General features: G+C 38.3%; 1 protein-coding gene across 2 annotated transcripts in view; it reads left to right on the forward strand.

Moving 5' to 3' along the window:
- fut8a (fucosyltransferase 8a (alpha (1,6) fucosyltransferase)) overlaps positions 1–22,203 on the forward strand; it is a 94,640-nt gene extending 72,437 nt beyond the window's left edge. For both annotated transcript variants that reach the window (XM_051868457.1, XM_051868456.1), the window contains 7 exons: positions 1,718–1,880; positions 3,065–3,179; positions 7,875–8,112; positions 11,815–12,061; positions 14,852–15,028; positions 17,578–17,728; positions 20,843–22,203. In XM_051868457.1, coding sequence (XP_051724417.1) covers positions 1,718–1,880; positions 3,065–3,179; positions 7,875–8,112; positions 11,815–12,061; positions 14,852–15,028; positions 17,578–17,728; positions 20,843–21,175 — 1,424 coding nt within the window. In that variant the 3' untranslated portion in view covers positions 21,176–22,203. The remainder of the gene's footprint in view (positions 1–1,717; positions 1,881–3,064; positions 3,180–7,874; positions 8,113–11,814; positions 12,062–14,851; positions 15,029–17,577; positions 17,729–20,842) is intronic.
- Positions 22,204–24,713: the final 2,510 nt, after the last annotated feature.

Here is a 24,713-nt window from a genome sequence, read left to right on the forward strand (position 1 = left end):
ACACACACACACACACACACACACACACACACACACACACACGTGTAAGGGCTTACGGCTCTTTTTCAGATGTGCTGTAATGGCTTGCTGTTAATGCTGAGTGAAGGAAAGATGAAACGTGTCAAATTAATAGGAATCTTTTAATATGGATGAAAAGTGTGTGTGTGTGTGTGTGTGTGTGTGTGTGTGTGTGTGTGTGTGTGTGTGAGAGAGGGTATTTGCAGTCAAGGACGTTATATCACTACAGGGTGTCCAGACACTCCAGATACATTTAAAAATAAATGTAATTATAAATATTTTATATAGTCTATATATTTAACTTATATTTAAGACTTGAGCAGATGATCCAAGGATGTTGGTTCATGATGCTATAACACAGTGTCTACACCGGATGTGACTGTAGTTGCGTTGTATTGCGCTGCAACAGCTAGAAGCTATCCACACCGGACACGACAAAGCGACCAATGCAAATCCATTTCAATGGTCCATTCCATATCAGAAGTAATGTGAGCATTTGAAGTACGTCAGAAACAGAGCGGGGCATCAGTTTACCATTGGGAATTTGTGTTGCGCCACGCCGCATCCAGTGTAGACAGCATCACTGATTATAATGGGTTCTATTTCCTTTTGTCACATTGGTCCACACGTGTCTGGTGTAGACACAGTATTAAGCTTTGAACCTGTCCTCAGTCCTGTATAATAACCCTAAACACACACTCACACACACACACATCTTCTGTGGCTGGTTTCTGGGTCACCTGCTCTTATAGTATTGCAGTGAATGATCTTTTGAGAGGACGCATTAGTGGAACATTATACACAGAGGATCTCAGCCGTGTGCCGGATTGTCTTACAGCCACTGATACTCTTATTGAATGACAACGCTTTTTTTAATCCCACACACAATTTTGCGCTGTCTATAGCATCCACACACATACACAGGACACACACATTCTTTCGTAGTTTTTTTAATAGGTGATCTATAGGGCATCTAGAAAGTGTTGTATGTAATGTGTAATGTTATTATATTTGGTTTAATAACAATTAGCAATTACATATTCAGAATCTTTAAAATGAAATTTGGGGTCTGTAAAATTTTGTAATGTTTGAAAGTAGTCTCTAATGCAGTATGGCAGCATTTATTTGATAAAAAATAAAAAATAAAATACAATAAAAACAGTAATATTGTGAAATATTATTACAATATGAAATTAAATGTGAAATTAAATGTTTTCTATTTTAATATATATTAAAATGTAATTTATTCCTGTGATTACTCCATTACTCCTGTCTTAAATGTCACATGATCCTTCAGAAATCACTCTAATATGCTGATTTGGTGTTTAAGAAACATTTCCTATTATTATCAATGGTAAAAAAAAATTGGCTACTAAAAGGGATAGTTCACTCAAAAATACAAATTCTGTCATCATTTACTCATTTTGTTCCAAACCTGTATGAGTTTCTTTCTTCTGTTGAACAGAAAAAATAAAATACTATGGAAATCAATGGCTACCATCAACTGTTGGATTACCAATACATATTACTTACTGTTTCATATATATTTTTGAGGAAACCGTGGCACATTTTCCAGGATTCTTTGATAAATAGAAAATTCAAAAGAACAGCATTTATTTTGAAACATTATAAGTGTCTTTACTGTCACTTTTAATGAAGTTAATGTGTCTCACGAATGCATGTTTGTGCGTGTGTGCAGGCCCAGGAAAGGACCAGGAGGAGCTGAGGAGGAAGGTGGAGAACGGTGTTAGGGAACTGTGGTATTTCGTACGCAGCGAGGTGAAGAAATTGGCACTGGTGGAGACTGGAGCACTACAGAAACATGTCGACACACTCCTGCAGGACATGGGACACCAGCAGAGGTTATACACACATATATGTATACATCAGGAATACACTCATATAGACATTTTGGCCAGTAAGGCACATATGCGTCTGTATTATAAATCAACACTACTTTTCATATGTTTGGGGTGGTAAGTTTGCTATTTTAATAAATATATATTTTTTAAATATAATTTATTCCTGTGATCAAAGCTGAATTTTCAGCATCATTACTTCAGTCTTCAGTGTCACATGATTCTTCAGAAATCATTCAGATATGCTGATTTGCTGCTCAAGATACAGTTCTTATTATTATCAATGTTGAAAACGTGCCGTTCTAACTAAATATGAAAAATTAACATTTTTTTTTTGTTTATATTTGCTCCCTGAAATCCCTGGCCCCACAGCATTCTGTACAATTACGATCAAGACTTCAACTGAATGAATTAATTAAAATAATTTCCCATTCTGAACTCTGAACAATTATTGCTGTTAATTATGAAATCAAATCAACATCAAATACAACAGTAGCTTAAAAAAATCTGAGATATCTTGACATAAACACTCTGCAAGGATACATTTGAAATGATTGACCGGTTCCTATACAGCTCTCATTAAATCTGCATACACAATTAACTTAATAAGCCTACAAATCAAAAAGAAAAAAATGTCACTACATGAGCTTTTTTTCACTACATTTGAAATAGCTGATGTATCAACAGGCATCAAAACATTTTATTACATAATAGAAACGATTAATATCTGTTTAATACTTTCCCCTTTTTTTGCACAAGCTCCACTTTGACTTGTCCTAATCATGTACTACATTTTATTAAAAGGGAAAAAAAATTTCTGTCTCTAATCTCATTCTAAACAGCTGTAATCTCATGTGGCAGTAATACCATTACTGAGGTTTAATGGGTGTGTGTATGTTTAGATCAGTGCGTTTGCTCATGCTTCTGAAAAAAGGCGGCCATGTGATGCCGAACAGCCGCAAAAAATGAAGTCATTACTAGAGTAGTCTTAATTGTATTGTGGATGATTAGCAAGGCATAGGCCAGGCCGACTTTAGTTTGTGCCTGTAAAACTAATTTAATATTATTTCTTTACAAAATGCTCTGTAATTAGCCATAATCAATTGGTTTAATTAGCAGAAATGGTGTGCTGTGCTTGTTTGGAGTTTTGAGTTGTGTTTTTACATTAATGTTTATGTGATCTTTAGGTCCATCATGACAGATCTGTATCATCTGAGCCAGGCAGACGGTGCTGGAGATTGGAGAGAGAAGGAAGCTGAAGAACTGTCCGACCTAGTACAGAACAGAATCATGTACCTCCAGGTATATCACATACACACCTTGATTTTTTTCTTTTCCTTTTTTTCTTTTTTAGAAAAGCTTTATTATATTTATGATTACATTTTCAGTAATTTGTCCCTTGAGATTTTGATTCAGCTCTGTAAACTCAAATTTTTTGATTCTTATACACCAAAAAGATTTGTTCAGATTTGCGAACCAGTTCGCTCAGTGTGCCTTTTGTAAGTAGGTGGCTACAAGTGAGTCTTTTTGTTATTAATGGATCACTGAATCATTGACTCAAATGATTCATTGCAAAACCCAAAATCGCTCAAGACCGAAACAAGTATTATCATCTTTTATTAAAAATTGCTTGTTAAAAATGTAATAAGAGGCTTTTGAAAGAGTGTTTAAATTTATAAGAAGAAGAAGAAAAAGAAAAAGAAGAAGAAGAAATGTATTGTACAGTGCTACTTAGAGGCCCCAAATGTGATTTGCTCATGACTTAAAAGGCAGAAAAGCAGTCAAATGCTCTGAAAGGAAGACACTTCAGTGAACCAAAAATATGAGGTAATATCAGTGGCGGATGAAGTACACAAATCAAGCACTTGAGTAAAAGTACAGATATAATATTACTCAAGTAAAAGTATTAAATGGTTAGTTCACCCAAAAATGAAAATTATCCAATAATTTTCTCACCCTCAACCATGTATATGACAAGGTGCGTATGTCTTTCTTCTTTCAGTCAAACACAATCAGAGTTATATTAAAAAATATCCTGGCTCTTCCAGGCTTTATAATCAGAAGTGAATATTAAATTTGAAGCCCAAAAAAGTGCATCCATCCACCATAAAAGTAATCCATACGGGGTCAGGGGGTTAATAAAGGCCTTCTGAAGCGAAGCGATGCGTTTTTGTAAGAAAAATATCCATATTTATAACTTTATAAACTAGAATCACTGGCTTTCGTCTGCAAGTCGATTCCGGCAGAAGAGTGAACTTTGACCAACGCGTGACGTGTTAATGAACGCGGAAGCGCAGAGGATAGAGCAAAACAAAACACGAATTAGAATTGTAAAACGAGAATTTTTAAAGAGAAATGTCGGAGGAGCTTGAGTTTGTTGCCCAGCCCTATTTGTTTGAACCGCGAGAGGCGTCATACGCCAGAACTCGGCTGTCTCGTAAACGCACGGACGGACATTACCAGAAGCCAGTTAGTATAGTTAATAAAGTTATAAATATGGATATTTTTCTTACAAAAATGCATTGCTTCACTACAGAAGGCCTTTATTAACCCCCTGGCGTCATATGGATTACTTTTATGATGGATGGATGAAGCCGCTTTTTTGGGCTTCAAAATATTGGTTACTATTCACTCCCATTGTAAAGCTTGGAAGAGCCAGGATATTTTTTAATATAACTCAGATTGTGTTTGACTAAAATAAGAAAGTCATATACACCTAGGATGGCTTGAGGGTGAGTAAATTGTGATAATTTTCATTTTGGGGTGAACTAACCCTTTAAGTACTCCTTTTCAATTTTTCTTGAGTAAATTGAGTAAATTTTTAATTAAGTATTACAAGTAAAAAGTACTGGTCAATGAATATTTATTCATTAAACTTGTCATAAATAACTACTACTGATAATTTCAGAAAAATGTGTGTTGACGATGTCACAAAGGGCAAAATGTGTTAATATTTTAAGAAGAATGTTATGCAAGCGTACTAGTTTTACATCATTTGAAACTGCTATGGCAGCAGGGAAGATTAGAGGTATCAAATGTAAAAATTTGAGAACTTTTCATTAAACTCATATTGCTTGGCTCATGAATATTAGGGTCCCCCTCCATGTCTGTATAGCGACTGGCACTGCTTCCATTTCTCACAGCCTCTCTTTTGTCTGTATGTTTTGTTTGTCTTTCAAATTAAATGTGGCATCTGTTTCGAATAAAGTCTATTAGCTGAACAAGATCACAAACACTCACCCTCCTCCTTCCCTCTCTCCATTTATCAGTGAGAGGGGTGATTATATTGCAGTTGGCGGGACAGCAGTACATTGTCCCTCTCTCTGAGATGGGATGGGGTGGTTGTTTTGCGCTGACTCCACACTGGAGACTAAACTGACATTCAGCTGCAACACAATGCAGTGCCACGCACAAGCTCACAGGCTGTAATCAGCAGAGCTCAGCTTGATTCTGATTCTTGATTGATTCTCCCGCAGAAAGACTTTAAACCGCTGTCACACGCTGAAGTTACGGTTGGAATGTCAACAGAACATTGTGGCTTTAGACATTTGATGCTTTTACCTGATAATCATATTTGTAACTGCTTCTTTGTGATAGATTTATCTTTTAAGTTTTATAAGCAGTGGTATGAACAAAAAAAAAATGGGTCGTAAGTCTGCAATGCTAAGTGCAAAAAATAAAATACAGCTAAATAATAGGAGAACAAAATAAATAGGCTTAGTAGTTATTTATAGGCTTTCAATATCATATGCTTTAAATCTTAAGGCCATGCGTCCAATCAAACTCTGTTATTTAGATGCATACCATAGAGTGTCTGCAAATTGACGTAAAATATGACAGATAACATTAAATATGGGTTTATGTGCAATTATAATACACATAAAATAACACATATAATAATGTGCTTTTTGTAGACAATTATTATGAAATAATCAAAATTAAAGGGTTAGTTCACCCAAATATGAAAATTCTGTCATTAATTACTCACTCTCATGTCGTTCCACACCCGTGAGACCTTCGTTCATCTTCTGAACACACATTAAGATATTTTTCATAAAATCTGATGGCTCAGTGAGGCCTCTATTGACAGCAAGACAATTAACACTTTCAGATGCCCAGAAAGCTACTAAAGACATATTTAAAACAGTTCATGTGACTACAGTGGTTCAACCTTAATGTTATGAAGCAACGAAAATACTTTTTGTGCGCCAAAAAAACAAAATAACGACTTCATTCAACAATATCTAGTGATGGGCGATTTCAAAACACTGCTTCATGAAGCTTTACGAATCTTTTGTTTCGAATCAGTGGTTCGGAGCGTGTATCAAACTGCCAAAGTCACATGATTTCAGTAAACGAGGCTTCGTTACGTGATAAGTGTTTTGAAATTTTAATGGTTCACCACTGGGGGGCGTGACTTTGGTAGTTTGATACACGCTCTGAACCACTGATTCGAAACAAAAGATTCGTAAAGCTTCAGTGTTTTGAAATCACCCATCACTAGATATTGTTGAATAAAGTTGTTATTTTGTTTTTTTGGCGCACAAAAAGTATTCTCGTCGCTTCATAACATTAAGGTTGAACCACTGTAGTCACATGAACTGTTTTAAATATGTCTTTAGTAGCTTTCTGGGCATTGAAAGTGTTAATTGTTTTGCTGGCAATAGAGGCCTCACTGAGCCATCGGATTTTATGAAAAATATCTTTAATTTGTGTTCTGAAGATGAATGAAGGTCTTACGGGTGTGGAACGACATGAAGGTGAGCCATTAATGACAGAATTTTCATTTTTGGGTGAACTAACCCTTTAAATTGTCAGTTTATTTACTATTGTCAGTTTATTTGTCATTTTAAAACAGAAAATTATCTTTTTTTCCATATATATACACCGATCAGGCATAACATTTTGACCACCTTCCTAATATTGTGTTGGTCCCACTTTTGCTGCCAAAACAGCCCTGACCAGTGGTATCTGGCTCCAAGATGTTAGCAGCAGATCCTTTAAGTCCTGTAAGTTGCGAGGTGGGGCCTCCATGGATCGGACTTGTGTGTTCAGCAAATCCCACAGATGCTTGATTGGATTGAGTTCTGGGGAATTTGGAGGCCAAGTCAACACCTCAAACTTGTTGTTGTGCTCCTCAAACCATGGAGAAACACTGCTTTGTATTATAACCTACTCATTGGGCCCAGGGGAAAACTTTTGTGCTGCTAGTACTACGTTAACTTTAGCTAATAGCTTTGTGTCAGTGCTCTCCGTCAGAGAGACAGGTTAGAGCGGTAATGAGAGCTGGAGTGTGATTAAAGTGATGGAGTGTATTTTACTTTGTGTGTGAGAGACAGACAGGTTGATAACAAAGAAGCCGTGTCTCTTATGAAGAATGACAGTCCTGTGTCTGTCTCACTACACTGCTGTCATCCATCTCTTATCTCCCTTGTGCCTTTCTTTCTCTTTACTCCAGTCATTCACTTCTCTATTGTCCCAGTATGAGAGCAACAGCGATAGATGGAGGGACCATTTTTCGTCCTGTTTGTTTCGTCTTCTTTCATCCAGCCAAGATCATTCAGACATTAAATTCTTCAGGCATCAGGGCCAAATTTATCATTTCCTCCAGCACATACTAAAAATATTTTTATACCAGAGATGATTGGAGAACTTAAAAACCTTGACAAATTTGGTTCTCTGTGTATTCGATCATGTTTCTTTCTTACTGGTGGTCTTGAAAGATGTATAATACAAATGTCTCCATGAACCGCACGGTACAGAAGACACACTTGAGATATCTGTCTCGCCTAATGCAAATTCATGTGGTGTTTTTGACATCTAGCAGATCAAGGAACCTGTTGGACTGTAAAAAATGCCATATACAGCAACCTCAAACTGTCTTTTCACTGTAATGCAATGCAATTCAGACATTTTAAGGTACGATTTCAGTGTCTAAATGTGTCTTGTATGTGTAGAAACCTCTTCAAATCTCTCTCTCTTTTTACTGCTCTGTAGAACCCTCAGGACTGCAGCAAGGCACGCAAGCTGGTGTGTAACATCAATAAGGGTTGTGGTTACGGCTGCCAGCTGCATCATGTGGTCTACTGCTTCATGATCGCCTATGGCACACAGCGTACGCTCATACTGGAGTCACAGAACTGGCGCTACGCCACGGGCGGCTGGGAGACTGTCTTTAAACCCGTCAGCGAGACTTGCACTGACCGCACGGGGGCCTCCACTGGACACTGGTCTGGTCAGTAACACATAACACACATACAAGGCTTCACACTTCAGCAATATAATAATACACAACGATCAGGCATAACATTATGACCACTGACAGGTGAAGTGAATAACACTCATTATCTCTTCATCACGGCACTTGTTAGTGGGTGGGATATATTAGGCAGCAAGTGAACATTTTGTCCTCAAAGTTGATGTGTTAGAATCAGGAAAAATGGGCAAGCGTAAGGATTTGAGCGAGTTTGACAATTGTGATGGCTAGACGACTGGGTCAGATTATCTCCAAAACTGCAGTTCTTGTGGGGTGTTCCCGGTCTGCAGTGGTCAGTATCTATCTAAAGTGGCCCAAGAAAGGAACAGTGCTGAAACAGCGACAGGGTCATGGGCAGCCAAGGCTCATTGATTCACGTGGGGAGTGAAGGCTGGCCCGTGTGGTCCGATCCAACAGGCGAGCTACTGTAGCCCAACTGCTCAAGAAGTTAATGCTGGTTCTGATAGAAAGGTGTCTGAATACACAGTGCATCGCAGTTTGTTGCGTATGGAGCTGCATAGCCGTAGACCAGTCAGGGTGCCCATGCTGACCCCTGTCCACCTTCAGGGGTCTAGTGGAGTCCATGTCTCAACGAGTCAAGGCTGTTTTGGCAGTAAAAGGGGGAGCAACACAATATTAGGAAGGTGGTCATAATGTTATGCCTGATCGGTGTACATATATCAGTCGATACTGGATACATTATTGTTCATGCTTCAAATTTATAGTTAATTTCTGCCATTTATCGATTATCTGCCATAACACAAAACAAATAAGCTTATTAGCATTGGCAGAATTTTGGCATTAGTGCATCCCTAATTACATTCAGTCCATGCTAAAAATGTGCCAGATGGTTAGGTGAAATTTTGAAGTGATCAGGGACATTAAAAATACACTTCATCTGATTTTTGCTTGTGTTGAGATTAGGGATGGGCATTTTTATTTTATTTTATATACTTTAATTAAATATTTTTACATTTTTGTTCTTAGAACATATGTTTTTTTTTTTGGCTTCACACTGTTTAATGATGTCAGTCGGAGTGCTGGTCAGTTGATTGTTTTTCATAAATGCGAACATTTAATGGATGTTTTTGAAGAAACACACTAATGGTCATTTTTACATACACTGGCCCTGATAAGAGTCTGTCTAATAGGCTGAATCCAGCGTTCAGGGGAATCTCTCTACAGCTGGAGTGAACCTGCTGTGCTCTTAAAAGGAAAGCAGAGGGGAAGGAGAGACTGCCTTTAAAACATGAAAGAAATGACCTCAAAACAAAGCAGCTCTTTTCCATCACTCTTTCCTCCCAGAGGACACAGTCTCTCTTAGTTTGCCCTAAAGTCTGAGTTTCTGCACTCCACGGAGCAGGGAGATTGACAGAGATGGAGCAAGCGAGCGAAATTAAACATGCCATTCCAACTCATTACGTTACATTTATGCATTTGGTAGGCACTTATATCCAAAGCAACTTACAATGTATTCAAGATGGAGCTCGAAGTGTTTTTTTTTTTTTTTTTTTACATTCTCTGGAAACTGAACCCATGACCTTGGTGTTGCTAGTGCCATGCCATCAGTTTTCACACATTAACATTAACATCTTGATTTCTCATAATAAACGCACATACTGACGATACCCAAATGAATTCGGGCTAATTCTAGAGGAGCTTTCGAGAGATGGTTCTCAATAATGTACATAACATAACCCCGTTAATGCCTCTAGTTATGACACGCACAGGGTCAAAGGGCAGACGAAATCCTTCAGGATAATCCTGCTGGCGTTTAGAGAAAATACCCCCAGCAACATGCACACCCAAACACATGCGGCATTAAAATGAATCAGTGTCGCTTCAGCGGTACACACGCACAGACAGCATGAATTAAAAATAATAAAGAAGCCTCCTCCCCTGAAGCCCCCCACCCCCCCCGCCCCTTCAATTTATTCATCAGGATGCAAGGACAAGATGTAATTTAGATTCTCTCGCTGCTCTAATGAGGATGAGAGAGAGAGAGAGAGAGTTATTTTGTTTATCAGTGCAATGAGGGGTGCTGGGCTGGAAAAACCTCATCCCCATGCAAAGAGCCTAACAGCAAGGTTATATAAGAACGGCTAGGGAGTTTCTCCAACACTTCTTTGTGTGAAAATACTTTTTAACATTTAATGCTGCATAAGGAATAATTTAAACCTGGCATACACAGTCTCTTTGAAGACGTTTTTCCCTGATAAAGGTTTTTTTTCATGCTAGTGGTTGAACAATATGGATTTTTCAATAGATATTGCCTTTTGATCCAGATATCTTTTGAGCGTTTCAGCCACCATGTAATGCACATAAATATGCGCGCAGGGCTTGACATTAAATTTTTTGCTTGCCGGCCACTGTGACTAGTGGTTTTCCAGAGTTACTAGCCACTCAGCATTTTCACTGGCCACAATTTTAACATCAATACCATGGGGAGAAAACTGCCATATAGATATTTTTAATATTATCTCATAACTTGGCAGTAGGTAAATTAGGCTGCTGTCACTTTAAGACCTGATGCACAGATCCATTGCGTTTCATAATTGACTGTGTTTATGTGAATACTCGCCATTTTGACATTGATTTGTGTGCATTCGACTGTTTAAGTGCAATAAACAGCAAAAAAGAACTCAATTTAGTACTGAAAGGCAGCTTTATGTGCACACTTTGGGTGTGAGAACAAAATCTGCGGGAATGAGTAAAATTATGCGCAATCCCACACCGAAATTCAAGCCCAGTAACAGCAACAATATTCATTCAGAGCAAATGAAACAAGTGAGTGAGGGGAGGCGGGTTTGTGTGTCAGCTCGCTGTCGGAGAGATGAGAGTATCCTGTATCGGTATTGTGTGTATCTATTATGAAGAAAATGAGTATTGGAAGCACTATTTCACTCTCAATATTTATAGAAAAATCGATATTTTTGACAACACTACATTGCACTTAGTTTATTTCAGATCCCATTTTAAAAGACTACAAATGAAAAATGTATTTATTATATATAAAATTCATCCCGCCATAGTGGCTAGTAGCAGTGACTGCATTACACGCCACTGCTAAAATCCACCAGCATTTGGCAGGTTGGCGGGTGTTAATGTCAAGCCCTGTATGCGCATTATATATATTTCAACATGGCTTCCAATATATTCTACATCACCATGGCCTGAAACATACTCTTGGCATGTATGTAAACACATAATAACACATCCAGTGTAATGGCACATACTTTTGAAGGGAACTCCATCACCTCATCCCCTTGAGGTTTGTTACCGCCACACTAATAATGCAAGAATGCATGTGATGTATGTGACATATACACACTGACAAATTGTGCACCTTGAATGCACTGTAAGTCACTTTGGATAAAACCGCCTGCCAAAGGCTGTTCATTTAATGTAATGTTGAATATGTTTTTTTTATACCTACGTGTAGTATGTTTGTGGCCTGAGGGTGTCTTTTTTTTTTTTCCTTTCCTGCTTCTGTGTTTTCAGCCCACACACTTTATTCCTTGTGAGCAGCTTCTTCGTCAAGCTTTATTGACTTGCTAATTGTAAATTAATCTCATATTGGAAAAGCATGTTTGGCTAATTTACAGTCCATTCTGCAATATTTAATTTCTCCAGTGCATTCCTTTATCTTTTCCACTCATTTTCTTCTGCCTTTGTCTGTAGGTGAAGCAAACGATCGGGATGTTCAGGTCATAGAGTTGCCCATCGTGGACAGCCTGCACCCTCGTCCCCCTTACCTGCCCCTGGCCATCCCTGAAGACCTTGCGGACCGACTTCAGAGGCTTCACGGAGACCCACCCGTGTGGTGGGTGTCTCAGTTTGTGAAGTACCTGATCCGCCCTCAGGCCTGGCTGATGAAGGAGATGCAAGAGGCCACCACCAAACTGGGCTTCAAGCACCCCATTATAGGGTGAGACATTACACATCAAAACATCACATTATGCCATCAAATCCACTCAGACGCTACATATTTCACTGTTTTTATTAATGAAGCTTTCTAAGACAGAATGTGCTATGCTTACTATACTTATTAAAGTGCCCCTATATAGCTTTTTCATGTGGTTAACATCATGTCGAGAAGACGCTGTGTCCTACACTGTGAAAGTAAATTTGTTTTATTTTCACTTCCGAATGATGAGGCTGCGAAGAATCAGTAGTTAATTTTTATTTTATTTTTTTTTTTTTTTTTTTTCAACAATACCACAGCAGTACAATCCCAATCTTTTGTTGTGTTCCCGTCATTTTACTGACGACTGCTTCTCAAATCTTGGGGAGTTCAATGCGGGATTCGCAAAAACCTTGCTTTTGAAAGATGGGTCAATACCCAGTTTATTTGGACCAGCTTGCTCCTCTGAATCACATCCTGTAAGTATGATTAATAATTGATATATTTTCCATCAATTGTTCAAAATACAGCTGTAGGTCTCCGGCTAACTGGCTAACTCACTTTGTAGTTCTGCTAATCAGCTGTGGGCACACTATTTTCTAAAAATATTTCGATTAATGTATTATAACAGGGCTGTCCAAACTACGACCCGCGGGCCAAACGCGGCCCGGGGATGAATTTCAAACGGCCCGCAGCTTGTCTATTAAACTCTTATTATACATGGCCCGCCATGCATAATTTACAAATCGTACAGTTTCACAATGTCAACACAAGGTGGCAGTACTATATTTCAGGCCAGGGAAACATTAACGCGCCAAAGCGGAACAACGCTACTTGTGCGCACTGCGCGACTCATGAGCTCACAAATGTGTTTACTTGCTGAGTTTCTCGTTCACACGACCACTAAACAGCCAGTGAGAAGTGTTCGAGTTCGGCGTAGAGGTCTCGGGTACAAGCTGCAAATCTCTCTGTGATTTAATTCAGTTTAAAGCTAGTTGAAACAGCGCTGACTTAATCAACAACACTAATGTGCAAATAAGGAGAAACATTGAGCCGGTCCAGTTAGAATACTTTTCAACCAACAATTCAACAACATTTATCATGGATTTACTGTGGTAACACTAAGTGTTATTATGTCAAAAATGTAGGTTAATATCTCATTTTATTTCATTTTTAATGAAGACATGTATTAAATGAGTAATAAAGGTCAAATTACGGACTATTTTTTGTCATAAACTTGCAGTTTTGTGCATTCATATTTATATTAAATGTGTTTTAATACCATAAAGCCATTCTAGAAATAGAAACAATATTTTTACTTTTTACCATGTAGTGAGGTGCGATGTGTGGTTTTACCTGCGGTGATCTAATTAGAGTACTTTGTAACTTAAATAAGAATAACTCTTATTTAAGTTCTAACTCAGTAATAATATTTAAATTACACCCTTTAAAAACAAGGTTGTTAAAAGTTTTACAGATATTGTTTGTGTATTAAATTTACATCTGTGTCCTATCTCAAGCTACTCTACCGTCAGCTCAAGCTTTTGTCGAATCTGTTATGTTTTCAAGAAACAAAACATATAATATATATATAGATGTGTCCACAACATCGAATCTGGCCCCCTTTTAAAAAAGTTTGGACACCCCTGTATTATAACATACCACAAAATAAGTTGACACTTACCACTGAGAAACGTCCTGCTCCAGTCGTGCTTGCGATTGAGTTTCTAGTTGATCCACTACTTCAGACATTTCATCATTGGACTCGGGCTCGAATTGATAAGGTAAAATCGATGCCATCTTTTCTGTCCATGCATTGTATACAATCTCTTGAGAATTCATAAGCCTCCAGAGCTGTAATTCAATGGGCGTTTGGTTTCCGACACTCACTGTACGCGATAGACCAATCACAACAGACTGGGCCATCTGACCAATCAGAGCAGAGTAGGCTCATGGAAAGGAGGAGCTGCTTCGAACAAATCGTTTAAGAATCTTTGAGAAATTAGGTGATATTAAATGTAAGTTCTTTTTTGACCTTGCATGCATGTAAACCTGTTATAGGAGACTCCCAAAACAATATTATGAATCTTAAACATGGCATAATAGGGGCACTTTAAAATAATCTTTTCACTTGGGAAATTAATCAATCAGCTGAAGTATAGTTTAAAAATGCAAAAAGTTTTGTTTGAGAGTTGTACTCTTATTATTATTATTATTATTATTATTATTAATAATAATAATAATAATAATAATAATAAAATAATTGCATTAAAATATATTTAAAATAGATTTTTAATAAAAATACATATAATTTATTACTATTATCAATAGTAGTTCCATTGTTTAAAGCTTCCCCAAGTTTAGGAAACACAGGCATTGACAGATTTTAAATGTATTTATGTGTGAGAGAGGGAAGGAGAGGGAGAAAAGGACGAGAGAGACCCTTTCACACAAACCACCACTGCTCCAACAATCAATCTCCACTTACACCCACTTTGCTCTCTACTGGGAGCGCAACCACTCACAGCCATCTTTCGGTCTCTATCTCTCTCACACACACCATTCTTACTTTCTATGTCATCTTTTTATTCAGGCGCCCATCCTTACAATCACACATAGACACATAATGGTTGGCATTTTCAGAAAACCAGCACCCTAAAGTGCAAAACCTTTAAACATCCGTTTAAAAAAAAAAAATAAGAAGAAATTTTATTCTCCTGGTCTGTATTTTTCCCTGTTTTGTGTCGACCTTGAATCCCTTTCTCAAATGGACACACACAATCAGCCTGACCCATGTATTGCTCCTCTCTCTAGGGTGCATGTGCGGCGGACAGATAAGGTAGGGACGGAGGCAGCATTCCACCCCATAGAAGAGTACATGGCGCATGTGGAGAACCACTACCAGAGCCTGGCCCAGCGCATGCACGTGGACAAGAAACGAGTTTACCTCGCCACCGACGACCCCTCTCTACTGCAAGAAGCCAAGTCTAAGTGAGTACAATTTATACAGTTTATGAAAGCATGTCTTAGGATCCCATGCAGTGTTTCTTCTCAGTTGAATTTATCTTGTTTTAAAGATATTTTAACTGGAAAATTAGATTAAAAAGAATGATTAAGAGAATAGCTTAGAAACATTAAGAATACCCGAAGTTGTAACCATCCTAACCAACGTGGAACATCATCATTAAGTGACTGTAATAAAACACTTTATAAGGGCGTCAACTTGACTAGGGCTGTGTGTCCACCAAAGCGTTTTTATCAAAGGACGGTGTTTTTTTTTCAACTGTTTTCAATGGGAATGCCACATATTTAAAAACGCGAGCAGCGTGAACGCTTCACACTGAACACTTGCCATTTTTTTCCAGAAAAATGTTCAACTTTGGGTAAAACGCCATGCTCATCACTGTCACTTTTTCCCCAACCGTCCAATCACAGTGGAGGTGGGGCGAGACAAATACCACAGTGACCAACGTCACATACTTCTTGTACGACAACAGACGACAACAACAGAACAAAATAATTTAAAGGGGAACTATTATGCAAAATTCGCTTTGTGTCACTGACAACAACCAGCCTATTATGGTAAAAATCCACTTGCTCAATTTTTTGTTTTTATAATTCCCATAAATCAAAAGCAGTCTCTTCAAACGAGCTGATTCAGATCCCCCCCTACGATTACGCAGCCCTGAGTGAGAAGCACAGAGTCGCCATTTCTGTATCCTCGCTGTAGCAGCTGGAGTTGTACAATGTCTGCACCAAAGAGGCATTATAAGTGTTGTGTTTTGGGATGTACCAATGCGCAGAGTCTCCATAGACTCCCGCCATCTGAGTCACTGAGGACATAGTGGTTAAATTTCATTTTCCAAGGGAATGTTCAGAAGAATATTGGTAAAGTCTTATACGTTTGCACCAATCATTTTGCGTCGGACTGCTTTATAAACAAGGGTATTTTCAACGCTAGATTGTCACAAAGGTTGATTCTGAAACATATAAGGCTGAACACTGCTACTGACAGTTTCTGACATTTTCAGTGCATGAGATTGTCCTGTTTTGTTGTTGCCGGTATGCCGGAGCATGAGCTCTTGAAGCTCCACCCTCTTCTTGAAAGGGGGCTGGGAGCAGCAGCTCATTTGCATTTAAAGGAACACACACAAAAACGACGCATTTTTGCTCACCCCCAAAAAGTGGCAATTTTACCAAGCTATAAAACATAATTTGTGCGGTATTTTGAGTTAAAACTTCACACGCACACTATGGGGACATCAGAGACTTATTTTACATCTTGTAAAAAGAGGCGTAATAGGTCCCCTTTAAAACAAGGGTCAGAGCGAGTACTTTACATTGTGTCCACATTTTTATATTCAGAAATAAACTATCTGCAAAATCAGAACACATCCGCTGATATACCGTATAATAGCAACCAGAGTGTCTCAACTGAAAAAAGTGCTGCGATACCGAAATGCTCTCAAGCGCCCGCAGCTAGGCATTTTCAGAAGAGCACCTAGCATTTTCAGGTGGATAAAAATTCTTTGGTGGACACTTGGCCTAAAGGCCCATTCACACCAAGGACTATAACAATAAAGATATAGTTCTAAAAATCGTTCTAAATATAGAAGAACAGCAGAGTCCGTACCACAACTGTAACGATAACGGAATCACTTTCAGAACAATTTTTTTCCAGCTGATGAACGATAAAAACATTGACATCCAAGCAAAATGTATCCCTCTAAAAAAGCTCGAGCATTTGAAGTGGCAGACGACAAAACTGCAGCGTGCTTATAACAAATTATATTGTGCATTGGTATGGATGCTAATATAGTTATCTTTATAGTTATTGTTATTGGTGTGAATGGGACATTAAGGACGATAACTGTAACTAAAGATTTAATAATCATTCTAATTCTATGAGAAAAGGGAAGTTCACACCACTGCTATAACGATAACGACACAGAGGAACAATATCTTTGGAATCACTTACGTCAGAAATGATTTTTTTCAGCTGATGAATAATAAAACATTGACAGCCATGATGGCTGGCATGTGCTTATAATAAACAGAATGTTATCATCTGTTGGTGTGGCTGCTAATATAGTTACCAATATAATTATTTTTATAGTTATTGTTCTTGGTGTGAACGGACCATAAGGCTCAGTCATTTCCAGTAGAGTCTGACGTTAGCATGTTGCTATGCTAATAGCTCAATACTCTTATTAATATGAAGCTGACAAATATTAAATAGACCTATTTTAAATACATTTACATTTCCCAGACTCCATCCACCATCTTTGTTGAAAATTTGAGCACATTGTGGGATTCAGCAAATGATATATGCAGTGATGCAATCGAATGTGGCCAAAATTAGGTGTTTAATAAGACTCGCTGCCCTCCGTTTGGGACAGCCTTGACGTCATAAGCATGCCTGAAATAATGCCTAAAAATGCTGAACATTGTAGGTAGGCAGCTGAGTAGGGTTTGAAACAGCAAGAGGTGTGCCATCAGGAGAGACTTTTAATCTACATTTGTTTTGTGTTTGTGTGCAGGTACCCTGATTATGAATTTATTAGTGATAATTCTATTTCATGGTCGGCTGGGCTACACAACCGCTACACTGAAAACTCTCTGAGAGGAGTCATCCTGGATATCCACTTCCTTTCCAGGACAAACTTCTTAGTATGCACCTTCTCCTCACAGGTACAGTTTGGCCCACTTCTTATAGAAGTTTTTGTTCTGTTTGTCTCCTACACGGACATGCCCATTTCTTCTCGCAGAAGTCCTGTAGCTCTGTGATAAATGAATTGTGCATGGGTTTTCTTGCATGTACTGCCCAAACCTCCCACAGCATTTCTATGGGGTTAAGACTTGACCGTTCTATAACTCTCAATTTGTTCTTGTTGCTCTTCTTAAAACATTGTTTTGGGGATTTGCTTTGTGGTTTGGGGTCATTTCTTTTCTTTTTGTTGAGCTTTAGCTTTTTCATGGATAAACTTGAATTGACCACAAGGACTCTCTAGTACAATACAGACTTTGTGGTTGGCTCTGAGATGCCATGCTGACTTTATATTTGGTTTGTGATTTTAGTTTTCATGCCAGACATGATGTCTGGCAATGAATAGTCTTGCAGATCCAAACTACTATCGACAGAAAGCCTGGTCCATTTATTCTGGCCAGGATTCGCCCACTTAAGGCAGGTTCACACTGTGCAATTTTTCGCTGCAGATTTTGGCCGCCAAAATCAATGATATTAACTAATATTTGTATATTACAAATTGCCAATATTTGATTGTTTAGTGTGACATATTTATTGCCAGTTGATTAATTCCCTTTATGATAAACCTTAGCCTCTGACGAAGTCACAGTCATGCAGTGTGATTAATCCAACCAGCTACCAATAGGATGAGTGGGAGCAGTCTTTTCTACAATTGTGCACTCTTACATTAAAGACCATGGATGTTACAGTGTACCAAGACTTTTAACCACGATCTCACTGGAGTCAGGGGGTAGCCAACCCTAATCCTGGAGGGACTTCCTTTCAGTAGACTTCAGTTCCAATCCTGCTCCAACACACCTGGTATTATTTTCAAGTAAACCTGAACACCTTAGGTTCAGCTTATTACGGTTGGAGCTATAATTTATAATTTTCTTCAATAAAATGATTAAAAAAAAGTTCAATAACTGTTCGATATAATGTTTATGCACTATGCAAGTAATGCTGCACATATGTGTTGCCGACCGTTGCACTTGTGGCAATAACTGATAAGGGCTGTTATTTCTGTTGTACATGAAAAACATAAATGGCAAACACGCCAAAAGTGGAATTTTGAGGAAAATAATTAGAGTATTTTTTGTTATTAATCTATCACAGTTTGCATTTGTATTATACTGTCTTTAGGCTACTGCTTTAGGCTACAAATACCACAGAAGCAATATAGTTACTTTTTACCATGGTAGTGAGGTTTTACCTGTGGTTAACATGATCCAAAAACAATGGGAGACCAAATTTTACCCTACAAAAATGAGGCTGTTACAATTCAGATCTTACTGTTTCTGTTAATGAACATAAATTTACATCTGCCTCCCAACTCAAGCTACTGTCAAATGTGAATTTCAAAGAGACAAAACATAATTTTAAAAGATTAGTTCACTTCAGAATTGAAGTTTCCTGATAAATTTACTCATCCCCATGTCAGCCAAGATGTTTACTGTATGTTTTTCTTTCTTCAGTCGAAAAGAAATTAAGGTTTTTGAGGAAAACATTCCAGGATTTTTCTCCATATAGTGGACTTCAACAGTTACCAACGGGTTGAAGGTCCAAATTGCAGTTTCAGTGCAGCTTCAAAGGGCTCTACACGATCCCAGACGAGGAATAAGGGTCCTATCTAGTGAAACGATTGGTCATTTTCCAAAAAATAATTTAATTATATACTTTTTAACCACAAATGCTCGTCTCGCACTGCTCTGCGATGCGCCACGCATTACGTAATCACATTGGAAAGGTCACGTGTGATGTAAGCAGAAGTACTGCGGTATACTGTAAAAAACGGAACAAATTCACACAGTAAAATACCATTTTCCATTGAAACAGTAATATATCTTAAAAACAATGCATTCTGGGTAATATTAGTCATTATCATCAGTCATAAATGACAAATATTACCCAGAATGCATTTTTTGTTGTTGTTGTTTTTACAGTATATTACTTCTGTATATTACAATGCATTCTGGATAATATTATTTGTCGTTTTCGAGAAAGTAGCCTATATTCCTCTTTTTTTTTTTAAATGACAAATATTACCAAGAATGCATTGTTGTTATGATATATCACTGTTTCAATGGAAAACGGTATTTTACTGTTTAAATTTGCTTCGTTGTTTTACAGTCATTTTTTATATAGGGCAAAAATTTCATTTTCTCCTCCAACTTCAAAATCGTCCAACATCGTTGTTTTACCTTTTTTTGTAAAGGCCGTTTGACTTAGTCTTTGCTTTGTAAACGCTTGCTCGGTACTTCCGCCTACGTCACGCATGACCTTTCCAACGTGATTACGTAATACGCAAGTCTTTTCGACTGAAGAATGAAAGACATAAACATCTGGGATGACATGGGGGTGAGTAAATTATCAGGAAATTTTAATTTTAAACTAATCCTTTAATTTGTGAAATGTTCACCTGTTTGACAAGTGTTTGTCATGTTCTGAAGATAATACCACAATTAACGGTCTGGTTTCTACAATTTTCACTCAGGAGCAATGATCTGTCGTGCTAATTATCGATATCGACTGATAGGAAAAATTTTATCGTGATCATTTTTTTGGCCATATCGCCCAGCCCTACTCTGCAGTATGGTAGCCCTTCAGGAGCAAGGTTGGCTACCCCATCGTAGACTTTACCAATCAACAATCACAAAGATCCATAAAAAACGCACAGCGTGTCAAGCATTAGAAAGAAAACTTTTGGTCTAGTGACTTCTCTTAATCTATTATCATTGCAGCCCTAATACATTTTAAACAAGACTTTGTTTCCCGACAAACTAATTAAAAACCCTGCAAAGGCCAGCTAGTTATCTCCAAGCTTCCGATTTTGAGATCCGAAATCTTGACGTTTTTGTGTGCAGTATGCTCCAGACTGTGGGTACTTTGTTCTAATAGTCCTTAAGCTTCACTTCATCTTTTCACGAGGAGCACTTAACCATTGTAAAGTCCATTCATCTTTGTCAGGTGCACCTACATATCCCTTTCAGCTCCACTCAGATTCTGCTTGAAAGGAGCTTGTGAACATGTGCCTTTGTTTTTCTTTCCACTGTGCACAGGTGTGTCGAGTGGCCTACGAGATCATGCAGACTCTCCACCCAGACGCTTCCTCTTTCTTCTACTCCCTCGATGACATCTACTACTTCGGCGGGCAGAACGCCCACAACCAGATCGCCATCTACCCGCACCAACCGCGCAACGGCGACGACATCCCACTAGAGCCTGGAGACGTGATCGGCGTCGCGGGCAATCATTGGGACGGATACTCAAAGGGAATCAACCGCAAAATGGGGCGTACTGGCCTCTATCCCTCCTATAAAGTCAAAGAGAAGATCGAGACAGTGAAGTATCCCACGTACCCAGAGGCGGACAAACTTCTCAAGAAGCCGTAGAAAAAGACAGTACAAATACTCTTGATTATGACATGAGGAAACCCTGGACCACCCAAATGGGAATGCACTTTGTGTGTGAGTGTGTATGAATGTGTTCGTGTACACGTGTGTGTGTGTGTGTGTTGTCTAAGGGTTTTGGGACATCTTCCTAACTCTGGTGCTTGGACTTTTTGAGTCCCCCTGAAATGGCAATCAGGGTTGAGGAAGACAAAAAACAAAGAGCATGAACTCAAGACAACATAAACGGAAGGCACTGTACTGTAGGTACTTTCTAATTATTCTCCGGGTAATGAAGGGGACTAAATAAGTTTATTTAAAAACACAACTGGAAGAAGAAACTTTGCGACTCCAAACCGATCTTGACAAAGGAACCATAAACCCGGGTTACTCTCGTCCTCCTATGCTCTTATACCTCCTTGTGCACAATGATGGCATCCTTTACTCTAGCCTCACTCAACTCGTTTCTCTCATGCCATCGCTATGCCAACTGACACTCCTCTTCACACCCATGAGCTATTAATTTCCACTGCCATACTGTGCTTTTAAATGTGACTTATGCTGTTTTTATTTTCACTGTAAGGTTTATCATGTGTTTGTGCGAGTGTGTGTGTGTGCGTTTGTGTGTGGATTGGAAAATGGTGCCTATGAGGGCGATTGACTTTTACGGAAAGAGTTTTGACTCCACAGCCTTACGGACCAGCCTTCCCACGCAGAATTACACTCCTCTCCTTTCCATGTAGTGTCTTATCCACAGCCGTGTGTCCATCATGTTTTTTAAGAGATCATTTCATGTTATTACATTTTAAAATACAAAACGGATAAGAAAATGACACTTAATATGAAGATATTATAATGATACTAATATTATTAATGACTATGATAATGATGAGAAGAGCAAGAATAATTATGGAAACAATGACATTTGCTGTCATTGTAAATTTTAGTTAATCATGAAGGAGTTGTTCATTGTTTTATGTTTGCGGGCATTGTCTCTTTGGTAAGCAGATCAAATAAATTGATCAGCCAAATTGGGTTTAAGTCTTTATTTTAATATCTATCTATCTAATTTTGGGTTGAACTATCCCTGGTATATTAGCACCACATAAGTACAGTAAAAGTCTCAAATCAAACGTGTGAACGTGTGCCACCTGCTTATGAAATTTTAGTACCATAGAGAGGTGAGATTTTCAGTCCTGTCAACAATTAATTACAAATCAGATGCATGCGTGCGAGTGTGTGCGTCATAGCCCAAATTACAGCTCTGAAACCAAGTTCAGTTCCCAGCGGTGGGCTAAACAGAATGAACATGAGGTGTTCCTGAACACACAGGTCACACACGGCTCTCATTAATTAAACCACAGCGCACTCTGAGCAGGTATTTGAATGAAATTGCTATTTACAACTATTTATTAAACTGACCGATGAACACATACACTTAGGAAAATTTAACAAATAGGAAAATAAGCTCTCTCTCTCTCTCTCTCCCAGCAGGATGTGATGTTGTTCTTGGAGGCTCTCAGGAGGAGACTGTATCTGTTGTCTGGTGCCTCTTGGGTTCCTCAGTGTTATGGCCTGATTCCAAGTGCAGATAAATTTGGGCCTTGCTATAAACATTGTAGATGACATGTCTTAAGGGTATACTGTAGTTTACCCAAAAAACAATTGTCAGTGTTTTCTTATCCTCGTGTTAGTTCATACATATATGGATTTCTTTCTTCTGTGGAAGTCAAAAGAAGATGTTTATCAGAATGTTTATGTTGCTCTTTTTCATATAATGAAACAATAGTTGCTGTCAAACTTCAAAATCCTGAGACAAAAGAAAACTGAAAAGTATCACAAAATTGGCCCATACTGCTACAGAAACCAACTTTGATTGAGGAACAAACAAAAATTTAATTTATTTACTTAAAAGGTTAGTTCACCCAAAAACGAAAATTCAGTCATTAATTACTCACCCTCATGTCACACCCGTAAGACCTTCGTTCATTTTCTGAACACAAAGTAAGATATTTTTGATAAAATCCGATGGCTCAGTGAGGCCTGCATTGTCAACAAGATCATTAACTCTTACAAATGCCCAGAAAGCTACTAAAGACATATTTACAACAGTCCATGTGACTACAGTGGTTTAATTTTAATGTTATGAAGTGACAAGAATATTTTTTGTGCACCAAAATGACTTTAATCAACAATATCTAATGAAACCTAGCTTCGAAGCTTTACAAATCTTTTCGAATCAGTGGTTCAGAGCGTGTATCAAACTGCCAAAGTCACGTAAAGTCATTTCAGTAAACAAGACTTTGTTACATCATAAGTGTTTCGAAATTTCAGTGGTTCACCACTGGGGGGCGTGACTTTGGCAGTTTGATACGTGCTCCAAACCACTGATTCGAAACCAAAGGTTTGTAAAGCTTCGAAGCTTCATGAAGCAGTGTTTTGAAATCGCCCATCGCTAGATATTGTTGAATAAAGTCCTTGTTTTTTTTGGCGCACAAAAAGTATTCTCGTCGCTTCATAACATTAAGGATGAACCACTGTAGTCACATGAACTGTTTTAAATACATCTTTAGTACCTTTCTGGGCATCCAACAATTTAAAAAATGTGACGCTTTGAGTGCTGTTGAGCGGATTCGTAAACACCTCTGATTGGGCATTGTGTTCACGTGCTCATCGGATATGTCTGTGATTGGCTACAATGATCAGTGCTTCAAAAACGTTGTCATCAATGATGCTCTTCACTGAGCGCTTACACAGATACACACAGGAGCATTTGAAACCAGTCCGCTGATAGACACCTGCTTTCAAAACGCTTTCAAATTCAAACACTTCCGTGTGCTTTCAAACGCTGCCATGCGTTGATCATTGTAGCCAATCACAGACATATATGTTGAGTGTGTGAACACAATGGCCATTCAGGGGTGTTTACAAATCCACTCAACAGCGCTCAAAGCATCACATTTTTCGATTGGTACCGAAGTCGGTACTTTTGACAACCCTACAATAGAGTGATGAAGGTATGACGTCACTTTGTAGGCCAACCGACAGTTAGCATCGCACTGGTTCCCTCGACAAAACCCCAATAGGATTTTTCCATAGGCTTTTGGATTATCGCAGAAAACAAGTTTATGATACTTAACATGTTTTGTCCATCAAGATAATTTTCACAGATGAACAAAACTTTTATGAATTTTGAAGCCTTAATGCAGGTGACAGAAGTAAAAAGCTAAAGGTAGGCTATAAACAAACTACATCACAGTCCCACAACTTCAGCGTCATCACCACTAAGCTTCAGACAACTCTTTCAGTCTTTATCTAAAAATGTTTTCCCAGAAAGTTTGAGATAGAATAGTTTACAAGAGCACAATTATAAGCATAATGAGGCTGTAAAAGCAGACTGAGTTTTACCTGTCCGCCGTGATGCCGTTTAATGTCGCCGACAGCCTCTGTAGTCCCATTTAGCTACTTGTTAGCAACCGCTTTTTTCAAGACACGTAATGGGGTAATACTGATGTATTTTATGTTGTAGAATAAACTGTGA

The sequence above is a fragment of the Ctenopharyngodon idella genome, chromosome 17, assembly GCF_019924925.1.
Source record: "Ctenopharyngodon idella isolate HZGC_01 chromosome 17, HZGC01, whole genome shotgun sequence".
In the NCBI taxonomy this organism is placed as follows: domain Eukaryota; kingdom Metazoa; phylum Chordata; class Actinopteri; order Cypriniformes; family Xenocyprididae; genus Ctenopharyngodon; species Ctenopharyngodon idella.